This window comes from Oncorhynchus clarkii, unplaced genomic scaffold (genome assembly GCF_045791955.1).
Source record: "Oncorhynchus clarkii lewisi isolate Uvic-CL-2024 unplaced genomic scaffold, UVic_Ocla_1.0 unplaced_contig_12414_pilon_pilon, whole genome shotgun sequence".
In the NCBI taxonomy this organism is placed as follows: Eukaryota; Metazoa; Chordata; class Actinopteri; order Salmoniformes; family Salmonidae; genus Oncorhynchus; species Oncorhynchus clarkii.
Window position 1 is genome coordinate 49,912 of NW_027261011.1, and position 21,247 is coordinate 71,158.

General features: G+C 46.7%; 1 protein-coding gene and 3 non-coding genes across 5 annotated transcripts; all 4 read left to right on the forward strand.

Annotated features, from left to right (window-relative positions):
- Positions 1-8,206: 8,206 nt before the first annotated feature.
- On the forward strand, positions 8,207-13,299 carry LOC139403195 (large ribosomal subunit protein uL16). Of its 2 annotated transcripts, XM_071146910.1 has the most exons (6): positions 8,207-8,366; positions 9,629-9,687; positions 10,515-10,622; positions 11,203-11,341; positions 12,538-12,700; positions 13,050-13,299. In XM_071146910.1, exons 1-6 carry the CDS (start codon positions 8,344-8,346, stop codon positions 13,203-13,205), a joined length of 648 nt encoding a protein of 215 aa, XP_071003011.1. In that variant the 5' UTR covers positions 8,207-8,343; the 3' UTR covers positions 13,206-13,299. The 2 variants fall into 2 exon arrangements, with proteins under 2 accessions (XP_071003011.1, XP_071003012.1); XM_071146911.1 differs by lacking the exon at positions 9,629-9,687 and having other exon boundaries at positions 8,339-8,366.
- On the forward strand, positions 10,222-10,354 carry LOC139403199 (small nucleolar RNA SNORA70). The gene has a single exon (XR_011633294.1). It is a non-coding gene; the product is annotated as a small nucleolar RNA SNORA70 (small nucleolar RNA).
- LOC139403198 (small nucleolar RNA SNORA70) lies at positions 11,374-11,506 on the forward strand. Its single transcript, XR_011633293.1, has one exon. It is a non-coding gene; the product is annotated as a small nucleolar RNA SNORA70 (small nucleolar RNA).
- On the forward strand, positions 12,839-12,971 carry LOC139403200 (small nucleolar RNA SNORA70). Its single transcript, XR_011633295.1, has one exon. It is a non-coding gene; the product is annotated as a small nucleolar RNA SNORA70 (small nucleolar RNA).
- Positions 13,300-21,247: the final 7,948 nt, after the last annotated feature.

The window sequence follows — 21,247 nt, forward strand, 5'->3', positions numbered from 1 at the left end:
TTGTCCTGGTCTGCTTCTGGGTTCGACTTTGAAGAAACGTGACATAGGGTTAGTTTTAGGATTAGGGTTAAGGTTAGAATTAGTGTTAAGGGTTAAGGTTGAGAGCTAGGGTTAGATTTAGGGTTAGGGTTATAATTAGTGTTAAGGGTTAAGGTTGGGTTAACCTGGGTCTACTCTAGTTAGTTAACCTGGGTCCACTCTAGTTGGTTAACCTGGGTCCACTCTAGTTGGTTAACCTGGGTCCACTCTAGTTGGTTAACCTGGGTCCACTCTAGTTGGTTAACCTGGGTCCACTCTAGTTGGTTAACCTGGGTCTACTCTAGTTGGTTAACCTGGGTCTACTCTAGTTGGTTAACCTGGGTCTACTCTAGTTGGTTAACCTGGGTCTACTCTAGTTGGTTAACCTGGGTCTACTCTAGTTGGTTAACCTGGGTCCACTCTAGTTGGTTAACCTGGGTCCACTCTAGTTGGTTAACCTGGGTCCACTCTAGTTGGTTAACCTGGGTCCACTCTAGTTAGTTAACCTGGGTCCACTCTAGTTGTTTAACCTGGGTCTACTCTAGTTAGTTAACCTGGGTCTACTCTAGTTGGTTAACCTGGGTCCACTCTAGTTGGTTAACCTGGGTCTACTCTAGTTGGTTAACCTGGGTCTACTCTAGTTAGTTAACCTGGGTCTACTCTAGTTGGTTAACCTGGGTCCACTCTAGTTGGTTAACCTGGGTCCACTCTAGTTAGTTAACCTGGGTCCACTCTAGTTGGTTAACCTGGGTCTACTCTAGTTAACCTGGGTCTACTCTAGTTAGTTAACCTGGGTCTACTCTAGTTAGTTAACCTGTGTCCACTCTAGTTAGTTAACCTGTGTCCACTCTAGTTGGTTAACCTAGGTCCACTCTAGTTGTTTAACCTAGGTCCACTCTAGTTGGTTAACCTGGGTCTACTCTAGTTAGTTAAACTGGGTCCACTCTAGTTAGTTATCCTGGGTCCCCTCTAGTTAGTTAAGCTGGGTCCACTCTAGTTGGTTAACCTGGGTCCACTCTAGTTGGTTAACCTGGGTCCACTCTAGTTGGTTAACCTGGGTCCACTCTAGTTGGTTACCCTGGGTCCACTCTAGTTAGTTAACCTGGGTCTACTCTAGTTAGTTAACCTGGGTCTACTCTAGTTGGTTAACGTGGGTCCACTCTAGTTGGTTAACGTGGGTCCACTTTAGTTGGTTAACCTGGGTCCACTTTAGTTGGTTAACCTGGGTCCACTCTAGTTGGTAAACCTGGGTCCACTCTAGTTGGTTAACCTGAATCTACTCTAGTTAGTTAACCTGGGTCTACTCTAGTTGGTTAACCTGGGTCCACTCTAGTTAGTTAACCTGGGTCTACTCTAGTTGGTTAACCTGGGTCCACTCTAGTTGTTTAACCTGGGTCTACTCTAGTTAGTTAACCTGGGTCCACTCTAGTTGGTTAACCTGGGTCTACTAGTTAGTTAACCTGTGTCCACTCTAGTTGATTAACCTGGGTCCACTCTAGTTGGTTAACCTGGGTCTACTCTAGTTGGTTAACCTGGGTCTACTCTAGTTAGTTAACCTGGGTCCACTCTAGTTGGTTAACTTGGGTCTACTCCAGTTGGTTAACCTGGGTCCCCTCTAGTTATTTAACCTGGGTCCACTCTAGTTGGTTAACCTGGGTCTACTTTAGTTTGTTAACCTGGGTCCAGTCTAGTTAGTTAACCTGGGTCCAGTCTAATTAGTTAACCTGGGTCTACTCTAGTTAGTTAACCTGGGTACACTCTAGTTAGTTAACCTGGGTCCACTCTAGTTGGTTAACCTGGGTCCACTTTAGTTGGTTAACCTGGGTCCACTCTAGTTGGTAAACCTGGGTCCACTCTAGTTGGTTAACCTGGGTCCAGTCTAGTTGGTTAACCTGGGTCTACTCTAGTTAGTTAACCTGGGTTCACTCTAGTTAGTTAACCACTCCATTACCTTGAGGTGCTTCTTACGGAGCCACTCCTTAGTTGCCCTGGCTGTGTGTTTCGGGTCATTGTCATGCTGGAAGACCCAGCCACGACCCATCTTCAATGCTCTTACAGAGGGAAGGAGGTTGTTGGCCAAGATCTCGCGATACATGGCCCCATCCATCCTCCCCTCAATACGGTGCAGTAGTCCTGTCCCCTTTGCAGAAAAGCATCCCCAAAGAATGATGTTTCCACCTCCATGCTTCACGGTTGGGACGGTGTTCTTGGGGTTGTACTCATCCTTCTTCTTCCTCCAAACACAGCGAGTGGAGTTTAGACCAAAAAGCTCTATTTTTGTCTCATCAGACCACATGACCTTCTCCCATTCCTCCTCTGGATCATCCAGAGGGTCATTGGCAAACTTCAGACGGGCCTGGACATGCGCTGGCTTGAGCAGGGGGACCTTGCGTGCGCTGCAGGATTTTAATCCATGACGGCGTGGTGTGCTGCTAATGGTTTTCTTTGAGACTGTGGTCCCAGCTCTCTTCAGGTCATTGACCAGAACCTGCCGTGTAGTTCTGGGCTGATCCCTCACCTTCCTCATGATCATTGATGCCCCACGAGGTGAGATCTTGCATGGAGCCCCAGACCGAGGGTGATTGACCGTCATCTTGAACTTCTTCCATTTTCTATTAATTGCGCCAACAGTTGTTGCCTTCTCACCAAGCTGCTTGCCTATTGTCCTGTATCCCATCCCAGCCTTGTGCAGGTCTACAATTTTATCCCTGTTGTCCTTACACAGCTCTCTGGTCTTGGCCATTGTGGAGAGGTTGGAGTCTGTTTGATTGAGTGTGTGGACAGGTGTCTTTTATACACGTAACGAGTTCAAACAGGTGCAATTAATACAGGTAATGAGTGGAGAACAGGGGGGCCTCTTAAAGAAAAACTAACAGGTCTGTGAGAGCTGGTATTCTTACTGGTTGGTAGGTGATCAAATACTTATGTCATGCAATAAAATGCAAATTAATTACTTAAAAATCATACAATGTGATTTTCTGGATTTTTGTTTTAGATTCAGTCTCTCACAGTTGAAGTGTACCTATGATAAAAAATGACAGACCTCTACATGCTTTGTAAGTAAGAAAACCTGCAAAATCGGCAGTGTATCAAATACTTGTTCTCCCCACTGTATGTGGATATATTTACCCCAAAAATATATGGGGGATTGGAAATGATGCAGACAATTACATTGATGGAAGCAACAATCTTTCCTCAATAGTAAGCTGATCCACCACTAAAAAAAAAGTTACAATTAATAAAATAAAATAAACGGCCTCTAGCTGCCACATTGAGTGCTATTACCATCAAGTAGGCTTGGGTTTTGCATTGAGGACGGGGGTGGCAGATGGTTGTAATCCCGTGACTCTGGATCAGGAGGTCCCAGAACCCGTTCCCAGACCCTGACCCTTACCTTAACCATTCATAACCCTATCCCAGGCCTTAACCCTTACCTTAACCATGCATAACCCTATCCCAGACCTTAACCATTACCTTAACCATTACCTTAATGCAGCTGTACGGGTGTTGTGTTCTGCCCAACGCATCACCGGGGGCAACCTACCTGCCCTCCAGGACACCTACAGCACCCAATGTCACAGGAAGGCCAAAAAGATCATCAAGGACAACAACCACCCAAGCCACTGCCTGTTCACCCCGCTATCATCCAGAAGGCGAGGTCAGTACAGGTGCATCAAAGCTATACTGTACTCGATACCATCTACTGCATCTTGCCTATGGCCACCGCTGATCCATATATCTATATGTACATATTCTTATTCATTCCTCTACATGTGTGTGTATTAGGTAGTTGTTGTGAATTTGTTAGATTACTTGTTAGATATTACTGCATGGTCGGAACTAGAAGCACAAGCATTACGCTACACTCACATTACCATCTGCTAACCATGTGTATGTGACCAATAACATCTGCTAACCATGTGTATGTGACCAATAACATCTGCTAACCATGTGTATGTGACCAATAACATCTGCTAACCATGTGTATGTGACCAATAACATCTGCTAACCATGTGTATGTGACCAATAACATCTGCTAACCATGTGTATGTGACCAATAACATTTGATTTGATTTGATAATGTGAGTTAAACAAAACAATAAGACAGATATTAAAGCGTTTTCCTTTTATAAGTGTTACTGTCCCCACTACAAAAATACAATTAAATAAGTGTAATTTTGTCCTTGAGACATTTAAAGCTGCAAAATGGCACTTTTTGGGCGACCCTGACCCAAATTCACATAGAAATTAAAAGGTTCTACAGATGTACCATTGTCAGCATCTGGACTGGCTGCATCATGGCTTGGCAAAAACACCACCCTCGATCGCATGGCGCTACAGAGAGTTGTACGGACAGCCCAGTACATCACTGGGGCCGAGCTCCCTGCCATCCAGAACCTCTATACCAGGCGGTGTGAAAAGAAGGCCCGGAGACCACAACCATCCAAGTCACTGTTTTCTCAAGGGGTACCGATGCACTAAGTCTGACACAAACAGGCTTTTGAACAGTTTCTATCCCCAAGCAATAGGACTGATAAATAGCTACATGGACCGAGTTTACCTTGTATCTTGATTGACTTTTTATTTCAGTATTTGCACTGTCTCTATGCACGCTGACGGGGCCCTACACACTGTCTCTATGCACGCTGACGGGGCCCTTAACACTGTCTCTATGCACGCTGACGAGGCCCTACACACTGTCTCTATGCACACTGACGGGGCCCTACACACTGACGGGGCCCTACACACTGTCTCTATGCACGCTGACGGGGCCCTACACACTGTCTCTATGCACGCTGACGAGGCCCTACACACTACACACACTGTCTCTATGCATGCTGACGGGGCCCTACACACTACACACACTGTCTCTATGCACGCTGACGGGGGCCTACACACTGACGGGGCCCTACACACTGACGGGGCCCTACACACTGTCTCTATGCACGCTGACGAGGCCCTACACACTACACACACTGTCTCTATGCATGCTGACGGGGCCCTACACACTGACGGGGCCCTACACACTGACGGGGCCCTACACACTGACGGGGCCCTACACACTACACACACTGTCTCTATGCATGCTGACGGGGGCCTACACACTGACGGGGCCCTACACACTGACGGGGCCCTACACACTGACGGGGCCCTACACACTGACGGGGCCCTACACACTACACACACTGTCTCTATGCACGCTGACGGGGCGCTACACACTACACACACTGTCTCTATGCATGCTGACGGGGCCCTACACACTACACACACTGTCTCTATGCATGCTGACGGGCCCTACACACTACACACACTGATACTCCAAAACACACACAGTGCCCTACACACTACACACACTCTCTATGCACGCTGACGGGGCCCTACACACTACACACACTGTCACTCTAACACACACACAGTGCCCTACACACTACACACACTGTCACTATGCACACTGATGGGGCCCTGCACACTACACACACTGTCACTATGCACACTGACGGGGCCCTGCACACTACACAAACTGTCACTCCAACACACACACAGTGCCCTACACACTACACACACTGTCTCTATGCACGCTGACGGGGCCCTACACACTACACACACTGTCACTCCAACACACACACAGGGCCCTACACACTACACACACTGTCACTCCAACACACACACAGTGCCCTACACACTACACACACTGTCACTCCAACACACACACAGTGCCCTACACACTACACACACTGTCACTCTAACACACACACAGGGCCCTACACACTACACACACTGTCTCTATGCACGCTGACGGGGCCCTACACACTGACGGGGCCCTACACACTACACAAACTGTCACTCCAACAGACACACAGGGCCCTACACACTACACACAGGGCCCTACACACTACACACACTGTCACTCTAACACACACACAGTGCCCTGCACACTACACACACTGTCACTATGCACACTGACGGGGCCCTACACACTACACACACTGTCACTCTAACACACACACAGTGCCCTACACACTACACACACTGTCACTATGCACGCTGACGGGGCCCTGCACACTACACACACTGTCACTCTAACACACACACAGGGCCCTACACACACTGTCACTCTAACACACACACAGGGCCCTACACACACTGTCACTCTAACACACACACAGTGCCCTGCACACTACACACACTGTCACTATGCACACTGACGGGGCCCTACACACTACACACACTGTCACTCTAACACACACACAGTGCCCTACACACTACACACACTGTCACTATGCACGCTGACGGGGCCCTGCACACTACACACACTGTCACTCTAACACACACACAGGGCCCTACACACACTGTCACTCTAACACACACACAGGGCCCTACACACACTGTCACTCTAACACACACACAGGGCCCTGCACACTACACACACTGTCACTCCAACACACACACAGTGCCCTGCACACTACAAACACTGTCACCTCCATCACTCCAGTATTCCTGCACATGTAAATATGATATTGGAACTGTATATAGTTTTCTTACTTACTTTATTGTGTATTTCATATTTCTTATTCCTCATGTTTTGTAGTGATACATTGTTATTGATTACTGCATTGTTGGGGTTTGAGTTTGCAAGAAAGGCATTTCACTGTACTTGTGTATGTGTCATTAAAACTTGAAATGTGTTATAGATCTGTCATTATCATTGAAAGTCTAAGAAGCAGTAGATCTGTTCTATGTGTTATAGATCTGTCATTATCATTGAAAATCTAAGATGCAGTAGATCTACTCTATGTGTTATAGATCTGTCATTATCATTGAAAATCTAAGATGCAGTAGATCTACTCTATGTGTTATAGATCTGTCATTATCATTGAAAATCTAAGATGCAGTAGATCTGTTCTATGTGTTATAGATCTGTCATTATCATTGAAAATCTAAGATGCAGTAGATCTACTCTATGTGTTATAGATCTGTCATTATCATTGAAAGTCTAAGATGCAGTAGATCTACTCTATGTGTTATACATCTGTCATTATCATTGAAAGTCTAAGAAGCAGTAGATCTGTTCTATGTGTTATAGAGCTGTCATTATCATTGAAAGTCTAAGATGCAGTAGATCTACTCTGTGTTATAGATCTGTCATTATCATTGAAAGTCTAAGAAGCAGTAGATCTGTTCTATGTGTTATAGATCTGTCATTATCATTGAAAGTATAAGATGCAGTAGATCTACTTGTGTTATAGATCTGTCATTATCATTGAAAGTCTAAGAAGCAGTAGATCTGTTCTATGTGTTATAGATCTGTCATTATCATTGAAAGTCTAAGAAGCAGTAGATCTGTTCTATGTGTTATAGATCTGTCATTATCATTGAAAGTCTAAGATGCAGTAGATCTACTCTGTGTTATAGATCTGTCATTATCATTGAAAGTCTAAGAAGCAGTAGATCTGTTCTATGTGCACTCTTTCTATGCTTCCCATTATTAAGTTTAGTTTTTGTGCCTTTTACCTTCGGTTTTGTACACCAGCTTCAAACAGCTGAAAATATAATAATTTTGGTTATGGAAAATATATTTAACAGTGGTTTAGATGGTACCATTATTCTCTACACTGTACTTGCTTGTTTTATCACATAAACTGAAATTAGGTAGCTATTCGAATTTTAGCAACCAGGAAATGGCGTTGCGATTTCTGCATAGTGCATCTTTAATTGAAATATTGTAGAATTCCATTCATTCCTATCGGGAGGACTGATCCATCTGGGGAGTTCCAATATGGCCATCTGGTGGCTTCAAATCCCCTCACTTGCCAATACATAGCAATTAAAATGTTATTAAATAACACCACTGTCGGGGGATCCAAACTAATTTTACCGAGACTTTCCTCGTCCTCACCTCATCTCATCCTACATTTTGGTGATCCCCTTGAATGTTCATGTTGCTTGTTCCATGTTCCCAGTAAAACTACCTTTCCCATTATGCTCCACGGTAGGCTAGTTATTGCGGAGAAAATTTTACAGCCATCATATTCAATTTAAAATACACGATTACTAACCATATTTCACGTGTGACGCCAAAAGTGTTTACCCAAATCAAAAATATAACCGGAGTGTTTTTATCCTAATTCTCCAGGCGAAGCGTCCGTATGACGCACCGGATGTCTCTCTAACTTCCTTTCCTCCTTTCGGTGAGTTCGTGTTCACATGGCGGTGTCTGCCTCTCTTCAAAACATTCTACAAACTCTACCATCTTTCTAGCGTATAACCTCAGTTTCCTTTCGTAATAAGTGTTTGTTTTGTGTGTTATTTATACAGATTGCAGCTATGGGTCGCCGGCCAGCCCGATGGTGAGGTTTTTTGTCACATGATTTTTATAGCTCGGGATTGAAGTATGTCGCGGGATGAAAATGCAAAATGGAGGATATTTCCGCACCATGTGCATTAATGATCCAGCTACCTATATTTGCGTTTTTGCTGTCAAGTAATTTACTCGCATAACCAATCCTTGTGCTGTCATAACTAGATAACTAGATGGGCTGTTACACAATTGTCGACGAAGTCACGGTCAGTCACTTAGGTAACATGGTGTTGAATGTAGCTCGTTGGCATTTAGATTGGAGACTTTTATCTCCCTCACCAACTTCAAACATCTGCTATCTGAGCAGCTAACCGATCGCTGCAGCTGTACATAGTCCATCGGTAAATAGCCCACCCAATTTACCTACCTCATCCCCATACTGTTTATATCTTATTTACTTTTCTGCTCTTTTGCACACCAATATCTCTGTACATGACCATCTGATCATTTATCACTCCAGTGTTAATCTGCTAAATTGGAATTATTCGCCTACCTCCTCATGCCTTTTGCACACAATGTATATAGACTCTTTTTTTTCTACTTTTTTTTCTACTGTGTTATTGACTTGTTAATTGTTTACTCCATGTGTAACTCTGTTGTCTGTTCACACTGCTATGCTTTATCTTGGCCAGTTCGCAGTTGTAAATGAGAACTTGTTCTCAACTAGCCTACCTGGTTAAATAAAGGTGAAATGTAAAAAAAAGTTACTAGTTGGTAGGCTAACCGCTAATGGCATAAACCAGCATAGTTAACTAGCCATTGAAGCCTGTCCGTGGCTGAACGGTTATCAAGGTTATTAGTATCGTACATCGGCCTGTGATTACACAGCATATAACGTTGTTTTTTTACCATAGAGTATAAAAATGCATGAACATGTGTAAACATCCTTAGTGTCATTTGAACTGACTTCATCACACACCTGCAGTGTATTTAGCCAATCAGTCTGCAGTGTGGTTCTGGTGTATAATTACAGCAGACAGTACCTGTTTGCCTATGAGGCCCGCTGGGAGGTGTTGGCCCTTTAAGAGACTGAGACACAACCGACTGGCTAGATTGCCTTCACACCCTGAAACATGGCTGTTTCTGCAGGACCGCTGATCACTTAAATGACGTTGTTGACCTTTTCCTGTGTTGAATGTAAAGGCAGCTGATATAATCACTTGACAAACCAAACATTGAAAGATGACGGCATGTGGCCTGGTACTGTGGCTGGTCAACAGATAATTGTTTCAAGCCATCTCTCTCCCACAGCTATCGCTACTGCAAGAACAAGCCCTACCCCAAGTCCCGCTTCTGTCGTGGTGTGCCTGGTAAAGCCCTTTTCCTTACTTTCTCCTCTCCTTGGTTATTCCCCAATACCCACTCAGACATGCCTTGAACAGTGATGTGCAGACATGGTCGTAATCGTATCCGTAGGTTGATAGATCGGACGATACTCGTGATCGGGGGGAAAAGTGTAATGTTTTAATATGCCTAAGTAGATGTTCGCAAAATTACCCCAAAACAGCTGCTTAGGAACCGCGCGGATGGGGGTGGTGTCTGACCAGTGTTTGTGTCAACTTACAGCGGGCCGACAACTTTTCATCTGTCCAAATGAGCGTAGGCGTTTCATATCTCACTCTGTCCAATCAGAGGTGCATGATCAACGCACAGCCCGCCCTTCTCTTTATAGACAGGCAAACTAGCCAGTTGTTATCTATACCATGCACTAAGACAGTATAGTTTAGACACCGTTACTGACTGACATGAGAAAGATACTTGCTGGCTCCTGAAAATACAACTTGGATAATTCCCCATAAGTTACGGTACTAGTTCTGTCCGACTACACGGCACCGTGTTCTGAACTGCAGCTCATGAAGCTGACCAGTCTCGCTGCAGTGCGGTTCTGGTGTTCAATGGCTGCAGACAGTGACTCTGTGGTTGTGTATGAGGCCAGCTGGGAGGTGCTGGCCCCTTTAAGGGACCGCTGAGACAAAACGTGACCTGTTTATGCTTAACTACAGAGGGAATTGGCTGTTTTGTATGTCCGCTTGATATCTTAAAGAAATTACACTCAGATCTACATCAACTATTCCCTGTATGTAATGTGCTCTGCTCTCTGTCCCCTCCTGTATGTAATGTGCTCTGCTCTCTGTAGATCCTAAGATCAGGATCTTTGACCTGGGCAGGAAGAAGGCCAGGGTGGATGAGTTCCCTCTGTGTGGTCACATGGTCTCTGACGAGTACGAGCAGCTGTCCTCTGAAGGTGAGGGCACAGGTCATCTCTGGGGCACACATCACAAAAACATGTTGTCTTCTGAAAGGCTAGGTTGGATTCTAATCTCACATTCATGTACTTTCTAAATCTCTCCTCTAGCTCTGGAGGCAGCCTGTGTTAACTCTCCCATCTCTCCTCTGGAGGCAGTCTGTTAACTCTCCCATCTCTCCTCTGGAGGCAGTCTGTTAACTCTCCCATCTCTCCTCTAGCTCTGGAGGCAGCAGCCTGTGTTAACTCTCCCATCTCTCCTCTAGCTCTGGAGGCAGCAGCCTGTGTTAACTCTCCCATCTCTCCTCTAGCTCTGGAGGCAGCAGCCTGTGTTAACTCTCCCATCTCTCCTCTGGAGGCAGTCTGTTAACTCTCCCATCTCTCCTCTGGAGGCAGTCTGTTAACTCTCCCATCTCTCCTCTGGAGGCAGCAGCCTGTGTTAACTCTCCCATCTCTCCTCTGGAGGCAGCAGCCTGTGTTAACTCTCCCATCTCTCCTCTGGAGGCAGCAGCCTGTGTTAACTCTCCCATCTCTCCTCTGGAGGCAGCAGCCTGTGTTAACTCTCCCATCTCTCTTCTAGCTCTGGAGGCAGCCCGTATCTGTGCCAACAAGTACATGGTGAAGACTTGTGGAAAAGACGGTTTCCACATCCGGGTCCGCCTGCACCCCTTCCATGTCATCCGTATCAACAAGATGTTGTCCTGCGCTGGGGCTGACAGGTACAGCACTGTTCTAAACTCCTAAAACACACCTGCAGCTTATTAAGCCGACCAGTCCCGCTGCCGTGCGGTTCTGGTGTGCAATGGCTGCAGACAGTAACTCTGTGGTTGTGTATGAGGCCAGCTGGGAGGTGCTGGCCCCTTTAAGGGACCGCTGAGACAACGCTTTACAACTGGTGCTGTGTTTCAGACCGGGACTGACTGGGCTGGGGGTTGTAGACTGGGCTGGGGGTTGTAGACCGGGACTGACTGGGCCGGGGGTTGTGGACCGGGACTGACTGGGCCGGGGGTTGTGGACCGGGACTGACTGGGCCGGGGGTTGTGGACCGGGACTGACTGGGCCGGGGGTTGTGGACCGGGACTGACTGGGCCGGGGGTTGTGGACCGGGACTGACTGGGCCGGGGGTTGTGGACCGGGACTGACTGGGCCGGGGGTTGTGGACCGGGACTGACTGGGCCGGGGGTTGTGGACCGGGACTGACTGGGCCGGGGGTTGTGGACCGGGACTGACTGGGCCGGGGGTTGTGGACCGGGACTGACTGGGCCGGGGGTTGTGGACCGGGACTGACTGACTGGGCCGGGGGTTGTGGACCGGGACTGACTGACTGGGCCGGGGGTTGTGGACCGGGACTGACTGACTGGGCCGGGGGTTGTGGACCGGGACTGACTGACTGGGCCGGGGGTTGTGGACACTGACTGACTGGGCCGGGGGTTGTGGACCGGGACTGACTGACTGGGCCGGGGGTTGTGGACCGGGACTGATTGACTGACTGGGCCGGGGGTTGTGGGCCGGGACTGACTGACTGGGCTGGGGGTTGTGGGCCGGGACTGACTGACTGGGCTGGGGGTTGTGGGCCGGGACTGACTGGGCTGGGACTGACTGACTGGGGGTTGTGGACTGCTCTGTCTGCTGGTAATATGGACACGGTGCTGCTCCATGTCAATGGCCAGCCTCTGGTCAACAGTAGTGTACTGTAGAGAATAGGGCGCCATGTGGCCATGGTCTTGGCCGTTGATGTATTTGGGTAATTAGCATTGATGTTTTACCGTACATGCAGAATGTATTCAAATGACCCTCAGTCTGGTTCCTCTCCAGGTTTCTTCCTGCTCTCTGGTTGCTGTAAAGCACAATAGCTATTCCTTGTCAGTAATGTGTTGCCTGTAGTAATGAGACGTGTTTTGTTCTGTGTTTCTAGGCTCCAGACAGGGATGCGTGGTGCGTTCGGTAAACCCCTGGGCACCGTGGCCCGTGTTAGAATCGGTCAGGTGATCATGTCTGTCCGCACCAAGGCCAGCAACAAGGAGCACATTATCGAGGCTCTCCGCAGGGCCAAGTTCAAGTTCCCCGGGCGCCAGAAGGTAACACACTGAATATACATTTGAAATGCGGACACTTGTATGAGTAGCTACACACTGGGGTAACTGGTGTCGATCATTGTGAGAATATATAGATGAGATTTGAAGGTCTTTTAACACTCATTGTGCGCTGTTAGACCCCTGCAGCTCATTAATCTGACCAGTCTCGCTGCCGTGCTGTTCTGGTGTTCTATGGCTGCAGACAGTGACTCTGTGGTTGTGTATGAGGCCAGCTGGGAGGTGCTGGCCCCTTTAAGGGACCGCTGAGACAAAACTAGCTATATTTCCTTCACTGAGGAAAAATGGTTGCCTCTGGATAACATCTGATCACTCTCTCCTTTCTCTCTCCCAGATCCACATGTCTAAGAAGTACGGCTTCACTAAGTTCAACGCGGTAGACTTTGATCAAATGATGGCTGAAAAGCGTGTGATTCCTGATGGCTGTGGGGTGAAGTACATCCCTTCGACTGGTCCTCTGGCTCGCTGGAAGAAGATTCACGCCATCTAGACACCCAACTACAGACGGTCTGGACGGGCACAGAAACATCCAAGAGATCAGAGACATGGAGGAGGAACAACTAGCCAATAAAATATAAAACTGACCTGAGTTGCCTTCCGTTATTCTGAGCTTCACTGCTGATTTCAGATGACTTGAAGGTTGTGGGTAAAATAAATACTGGTTTGGTGTTGGACCTAAATGAACAATGACATAAGCTATTGTACGATTAGTTAAGTACTAGTGTTAAAATAACTGACGCCTTAATTTCTGTGAAGCGGGTGATCTCATGTCACAGCATTTCTAAAGCACTCTGCACCAGAGGCTCTGTTAGTCTGGATTTGGTCAACAATGCACATCGGTGTAGTTGCTGGTGTAACAGAGTTTTAGGCCTGACTAATACAGTGTTTCACAAACTAGGGGTTGCCTGATTTGAAAATTGGTTGTGAGAAACAAACAATTGCACTTGATTCATAGGTCAGTCACCTCCGGTAGATGTGGTTCTGATCAACTACTTTGTTTTATTTCTACATGTGGTGTTTTAAGGTACAACATATGACCCCCATCACTGAAAGATGACTCTGGGAAACTTGTCTGGTTTCCCTGTACCATGCCTAAGCTGCGCCGAACTCAGGACAGTGGGAGGGAGAACATGATCTCTTCTGCACATGACCCTTTCTGATGCCCTTCAAACAGTGTCTAAAGTACTGACTTGTAATACAGCCCAAATTAAAAGTAAACCTTGGTTGTTGATTACATCACCTATGTCTCATCTAAATGGGGTAACGGGCCAGTGATTGCCAACTCCCGGACTAATACCAGAAATGTAGCAAAAAATATATATTTTTCCCGGGCATCTTTTCCCAAGTTCCCACAGATGTGGTGTTAATTATTAAAGTTGTCAGTGATTTAAAGTCTATATAGGGCAGCAGCCTCTCTGTGCTATTGATGCCTATTTAACAGTCTGATAGCCGTGAGATAGAAGCCTGTTTTTCGCAGCAGCCTCTCTGTGCTATTGATGCCTGTTTAACAGTCTGATAGCCGTGAGATAGAAGCCTGTTTTTCCCAGCAGCCTCTCTGTGCTATTGATGCCTATTTAACAGTCTGATAGCCGTGAGATAGAAGCCTGTTTTTCGCAGCAGCCTCTCTGTGCTATTGATGCCTGTTTAACAGTCTGATAGCCGTGAGATAGAAGCCTGTTTTTCCCAGCAGCCTCTCTGTGCTATTGATGCCTATTTAACAGTGATAGCCGTGAGATAGAAGCCTGTTTTTCCCAGCAGCCTCTCTGTGCTATTGATGCCTGTTTAACAGTCTGATAGCCGTGAGATAGAAGCCTGTTTTTCCCAGCAGCCTCTCTGTGCTATTGATGCCTATTTAACAGTCTGATAGCCGTGAGATAGAAGCCTGTTTTTCCCAGCAGCCTCTCTGTGCTATTGATGCCTATTTAACAGTCTGATAGCCGTGAGTTTTCCCAGCAGCCTCTCTGTGCTATTGATGCCTGTTTTTCCCAGCAGCCTCTCTGTGCTATTGATGCCTATTTAACAGTCTGATAGCCGTGAGATAGAAGCCTGTTTTTCCCAGCAGCCTCTCTGTGCTATTGATGCCTGTTTAACAGTCTGATAGCCGTGAGATAGAAGCCTGTTTTTCCCAGCAGCCTCTCTGTGCTATTGATGCCTGTTTTTCCCAGCAGCCTCTCTGTGCTATTGATGCCTATTTAACAGTCTGATAGCCGTGAGATAGAAGCCTGTTTTTCCCAGCAGCCTCTCTGTGCTATTGATGCCAGTTTAACAGTCTGATAGCCGTGAGATAGAAGCCTGTTTTTCCCAGCAGCCTCTCTGTGCTATTGATGCCTATTTAAGTCTGATAGCCGTGAGATAGAAGCCTGTTTTTCCCAGCAGCCTCTCTGTGCTATTGATGCCTATTTAACAGTCTGATAGCCGTGAGATAGAAGCCTGTTTTTCCCAGCAGCCTCTCTGTGCTATTGATGCCTGTTTAACAGTCTGATAGCCGTGAGATAGAAGCCTGTTTTTCCCAGCAGCCTCTCTGTGCTATTGATGCCTGTTTTTCCCAGCAGCCTCTCTGTGCTATTGATGCCTATTTAACAGTCTGATAGCCGTGAGATAGAAGCCTTTTTTTCCCAGCAGCCTCTGTGCTATTGATGCCTGTTTAACAGTGATAGCCGTGAGATAGAAGCCTGTTTTTCCCAGCAGCCTCTCTGTGCTATTGATGCCTATTTAACAGTCTGATAGCCGTGAGATAGAAGCCTGTTTTCCCAGCAGCCTCTCTGTGCTATTGATGCCTGTTTAACAGTCTGATAGCCGTGAGATAGAAGCCTGTTTTTCCCAGCAGCCTCTCTGTGCTATTGATGCCTATTTAACAGTCTGATAGCCGTGAGATAGAAGCCTGTTTTTCCCAGCAGCCTCTCTGTGCTATTGATGCCTGTTTTTCCCAGCAGCCTCTCTGTGCTATTGATGCCTATTTAACAGTCTGATAGCCTTGAGATAGAAGCCTGTTTTTCCCAGCAGCCTCTCTGTGCTATTGATGCCTGTTTAACAGTCTGATAGCCGTGAGATAGAAGCCTGTTTTTCCCAGCAGCCTCTCTGTGCTATTGATGCCTGTTTAACAGTCTGATAGCCGTGAGATAGAAGCCTGTTTTTCCCAGCAGCCTCTCTGTGCTATTGATGCCTGTTTAACAGTCTGATAGCCGTGAGATAGAAGCCTGTTTTTCCCAGCAGCCTCTCTGTGCTATTGATGCCTGTTTTTCCCAGCAGCCTCTCTGTGCTATTGATGCCTGTTTAACAGTCTGATAGCCGTGAGATAGAAGCCTGTTTTTCCCAGCAGCCTCTGTGCTATTGATGCCTGTTTAACAGTGATAGCCGTGAGATAGAAGCCTGTTTTTCCCAGCAGCCTCTCTGTGCTATTGATGCCTATTTAACAGTCTGATAGCCGTGAGATAGAAGCCTGTTTTCCCAGCAGCCTCTCTGTGCTATTGATGCCTGTTTAACAGTCTGATAGCCGTGAGATAGAAGCCTGTTTTTCCCAGCAGCCTCTCTGTGCTATTGATGCCTATTTAACAGTCTGATAGCTGTGAGATAGAAGCCTGTTTTTCCCAGCAGCCTGTCTGTGCTATTGATGCCTATTTAACAGTCTGATAGCCGTGAGATAGAAGCCTGTTTTTCCCAGCAGCCTCTCTGTGCTATTGATGCCTATTTAACAGTCTGAAAGCCGTGAGATAGAAGCCTGTTTTTCCCAGCAGCCTCTCTGTGCTATTGATGCCTGTTTTTCCCAGCAGCCTCTCTGTGCTATTGATGCCTATTTAACAGTCTGATAGCCGTGAGATAGAAGCCTGTTTTTCCCAGCAGCCTCTCTGTGCTATTGATGCCTATTTAACAGTGATAGCCGTGAGATAGAAGCCTGTTTTTCCCAGCAGCCTCTCTGTGCTATTGATGCCTGTTTAACAGTCTGATAGCCGTGAGATAGAAGCCTGTTTTTCCCAGCAGCCTCTCTGTGCTATTGATGCCTGTTTAACAGTCTGATAGCCGTGAGATAGAAGCCTGTTTTTCCCAGCAGCCTCTCTGTGCTATTGATGCCTATTTAACAGTCTGATAGCCGTGAGATAGAAGCCTGTTTTTCCCAGCAGCCTCTCTGTGCTATTGATGCCTATTTAACAGTCTGATAGCCGTGAGATAGAAGCCTGTTTTTCCCAGCAGCCTCTCTGTGCTATTGATGCCTGTTTTTCCCAGCAGCCTCTCTGTGCTATTGATGCCTATTTAACAGTCTGATAGCCTTGAGATAGAAGCCTGTTTTTCCCAGCAGCCTCTCTGTGCTATTGATGCCTGTTTAACAGTCTGATAGCCGTGAGATAGAAGCCTGTTTTTCCCAGCAGCCTCTCTGTGCTATTGATGCCTGTTTAACAGTCTGATAGCCGTGAGATAGAAGCCTGTTTTTCCCAGCAGCCTCTCTGTGCTATTGATGCCTATTTAAGTCTGATAGCCGTGAGATAGAAGCCTGTTTTTCCCAGCAGCCTCTCTGTGCTATTGATGCCTATTTAACAGTCTGATAGCCGTGAGATAGAAGCCTGTTTTTCCCAGCAGCCTCTCTGTGCTATTGATGCCTGTTTAACAGTCTGATAGCCGTGAGATAGAAGCCTGTTTTTCCCAGCAGCCTCTCTGTGCTATTGATGCCTGTTTTTACCAGCAGCCTCTCTGTGCTATTGATGCCTATTTAACAGTCTGATAGCCGTGAGATAGAAGCCTGTTTTTCCCAGCAGCCTCTGTGCTATTGATGCCTGTTTAACAGTGATAGCCGTGAGATAGAAGCCTGTTTTTCCCAGCAGCCTCTCTGTGCTATTGATGCCTATTTAACAGTCTGATAGCCGTGAGATAGAAGCCTGTTTTCCCAGCAGCCTCTCTGTGCTATTGATGCCTGTTTAACAGTCTGATAGCCGTGAGATAGAAGCCTGTTTTTCCCAGCACTCTCTCTGTGCTATTGATGCCTATTTAACAGTCTGATAGCTGTGAGATAGAAGCCTGTTTTTCCCAGCAGCCTGTCTGTGCTATTGATGCCTATTTAACAGTCTGATAGCCGTGAGATAGAAGCCTGTTTTTCCCAGCAGCCTCTCTGTGCTATTGATGCCTATTTAACAGTCTGATAGCCGTGAGATAGAAGCCTGTTTTTCCCAGCAGCCTCTCTGTGCTATTGATGCCTGTTTTTCCCAGCAGCCTCTCTGTGCTATTGATGCCTATTTAACAGTCTGATAGCCGTGAGATAGAAGCCTGTTTTTCCCAGCAGCCTCTCTGTGCTATTGATGCCTATTTAACAGTGATAGCCGTGAGATAGAAGCCTGTTTTTCCCAGCAGCCTCTCTGTGCTATTGATGCCTGTTTAACAGTCTGATAGCCGTGAGATAGAAGCCTGTTTTTCCCAGCAGCCTCTCTGTGCTATTGATGCCTATTTAACAGTCTGATAGCCGTGAGATAGAAGCCTGTTTTTCCCAGCAGCCTCTCTGTGCTATTGATGCCTGTTTTTCCCAGCAGCCTCTCTGTGCTATTGATGCCTATTTAACAGTCTGATAGCCTTGAGATAGAAGCCTGTTTTTCCCAGCAGCCTCTCTGTGCTATTGATGCCTGTTTAACAGTCTGATAGCCGTGAGATAGAAGCCTGTTTTTCCCAGCAGCCTCTCTGTGCTATTGATGCCTGTTTAACAGTCTGATAGCCGTGAGATAGAAGCCTGTTTTTCCCAGCAGCCTCTCTGTGCTATTGATGCCTATTTAAGTCTGATAGCCGTGAGATAGAAGCCTGTTTTTCCCAGCAGCCTCTCTGTGCTATTGATGCCTATTTAACAGTCTGATAGCCGTGAGATAGAAGCCTGTTTTTCCCAGCAGCCTCTCTGTGCTATTGATGCCTGTTTAACAGTCTGATAGCCGTGAGATAGAAGCCTGTTTTTCCCAGCAGCCTCTCTGTGCTATTGATGCCTGTTTTTCCCAGCAGCCTCTCTGTGCTATTGATGCCTATTTAACAGTCTGATAGCCGTGAGATAGAAGCCTGTTTTTCCCAGCAGCCTCTGTGCTATTGATGCCTGTTTAACAGTGATAGCCGTGAGATAGAAGCCTGTTTTTCCAGGCAGCCTCTCTGTGCTATTGATGCCTGTTTAACAGTCTGATAGCCGTGAGATAGAAGCCTGTTTTTCCCAGCAGCCTCTCTGTGCTATTGATGCCTATTTAACAGTGATAGCCGTGAGATAGAAGCCTGTTTTTCCCAGCAGCCTCTCTGTGCTATTGATGCCTGTTTAACAGTCTGATAGCCGTGAGATAGAAGCCTGTTTTTCCCAGCAGCCTCTCTGTGCTATTGATGCCTATTTAACAGTCTGATAGCCGTGAGATAGAAGCCTGTTTTTCCCAGCAGCCTCTCTGTGCTATTGATGCCTATTTAACAGTCTGATAGCCGTGAGATAGAAGCCTGTTTTTCCCAGCAGCCTCTCTGTGCTATTGATGCCTGTTTAACAGTCTGATAGCCGTGAGATAGAAGCCTGTTTTTCCCAGCAGCCTCTCTGTGCTATTGATGCCTATTTAAGTCTGATAGCCGTGAGATAGAAGCCTGTTTTTCCCAGCAGCCTCTCTGTGCTATTGATGCCTATTTAACAGTCTGATAGCCGTGAGATAGAAGCCTGTTTTTCCCAGCAGCCTCTCTGTGCTATTGATGCCTGTTTAACAGTCTGATAGCCGTGAGATAGAAGCCTGTTTTTCCCAGCAGCCTCTCTGTGCTATTGATGCCTGTTTTTCCCAGCAGCCTCTCTGTGCTATTGATGCCTATTTAACAGTCTGATAGCCGTGAGATAGAAGCCTTTTTTTCCCAGCAGCCTCTGTGCTATTGATGCCTGTTTAACAGTGATAGCCGTGAGATAGAAGCCTGTTTTTCCCAGCAGCCTCTCTGTGCTATTGATGCCTATTTAACAGTCTGATAGCCGTGAGATAGAAGCCTGTTTTCCCAGCAGCCTCTCTGTGCTATTGATGCCTGTTTAACAGTCTGATAGCCGTGAGATAGAAGCCTGTTTTTCCCAGCAGCCTCTCTGTGCTATTGATGCCTATTTAACAGTCTGATAGCCGTGAGATAGATCCCAGCAGCCTCTCTGTGCTATTGAGCCTGTTTTTCCCAGCAGCCTCTCTGTGCTATTGATGCCTATTTAACAGTCTGATAGCCGTGAGATAGAAGCCTGTTTTTCCCAGCAGCCCTCTCTGTGCTAGAAGCCTGTTTTTCCCAGCATTGATGCCTGTTTAACAGTCTGATAGCCGTGAGATAGAAGCCTGTTTTTCCCAGCAGCCTCTCTGTGCTATTGATGCCTGTTTAACAGTCTGATATCCGTGAGATAGAAGCCTGTTTTTCCCAGCAGCCTCTCTGTGCTATTGATGCCTGTTTTTCCCAGCAGCCTCTCTGTGCTATTGATGCCTGTTTAACAGTCTGATAGCCGTGAGATAGAAGCCTGTTTTTCCCAGCAGCCTCTGTGCTATTGATGCCTGTTTAACAGTGATAGCCGTGAGATAGAAGCCTGTTTTTCCCAGCAGCCTCTCTGTGCTATTGATGCCTATTTAACAGTCTGATAGCCGTGAGATAGAAGCCTGTTTTCCCAGCAGCCTCTCTGTGCTATTGATGCCTGTTTAACAGTCTGATAGCCGTGAGATAGAAGCCTGTTTTTCCCAGCAGCCTCTCTGTGCTATTGATGCCTATTTAACAGTCTGATAGCTGTGAGATAGAAGCCTGTTTTTCCCAGCAGCCTGTCTGTGCTATTGATGCCTATTTAACAGTCTGATAGCCGTGAGATAGAAGCCTGTTTTTCCCAGCAGCCTCTCTGTGCTATTGATGCCTATTTAACAGTCTGATAGCCGTGAGATAGAAGCCTGTTTTTCCCAGCAGCCTCTCTGTGCTATTGATGCCTGTTTTTCCCAGCAGCCTCTCTGTGCTATTGATGCCTACAGTCTGATAGCCTATTTAACAGTCTGATAGCCGTGAGATAGAAGCCTGTTTTTCCCAGCAGCCTCTCTGTGCTATTGATGCCTATTTAACAGTGATAGCCGTGAGATAGAAGCCTGTTTTTCCCAGCAGCCTCTCTGTGCTATTGATGCCTGTTTAACAGTCTGATAGCCGTGAGATAGAAGCCTGTTTTTCCCAGCAGCCTCTCTGTGCTATTGATGCCTGTTTAACAGTCTGATAGCCGTGAGATAGAAGCCTGTTTTTCCCAGCAGCCTCTCTGTGCTATTGATGCCTATTTAACAGTCTGATAGCCGTGAGATAGAAGCCTGTTTTTCCCAGCAGCCTCTCTGTGCTATTGATGCCTATTTAACAGTCTGATAGCCGTGAGATAGAAGCCTGTTTTTCCCAGCAGCCTCTCTGTGCTATTGATGCCTGTTTTTCCCAGCAGCCTCTCTGTGCTATTGATGCCTATTTAACAGTCTGATAGCCTTGAGATAGAAGCCTGTTTTTCCCAGCAGCCTCTCTGTGCTATTGATGCCTGTTTAACAGTCTGATAGCCGTGAGATAGAAGCCTGTTTTTCCCAGCAG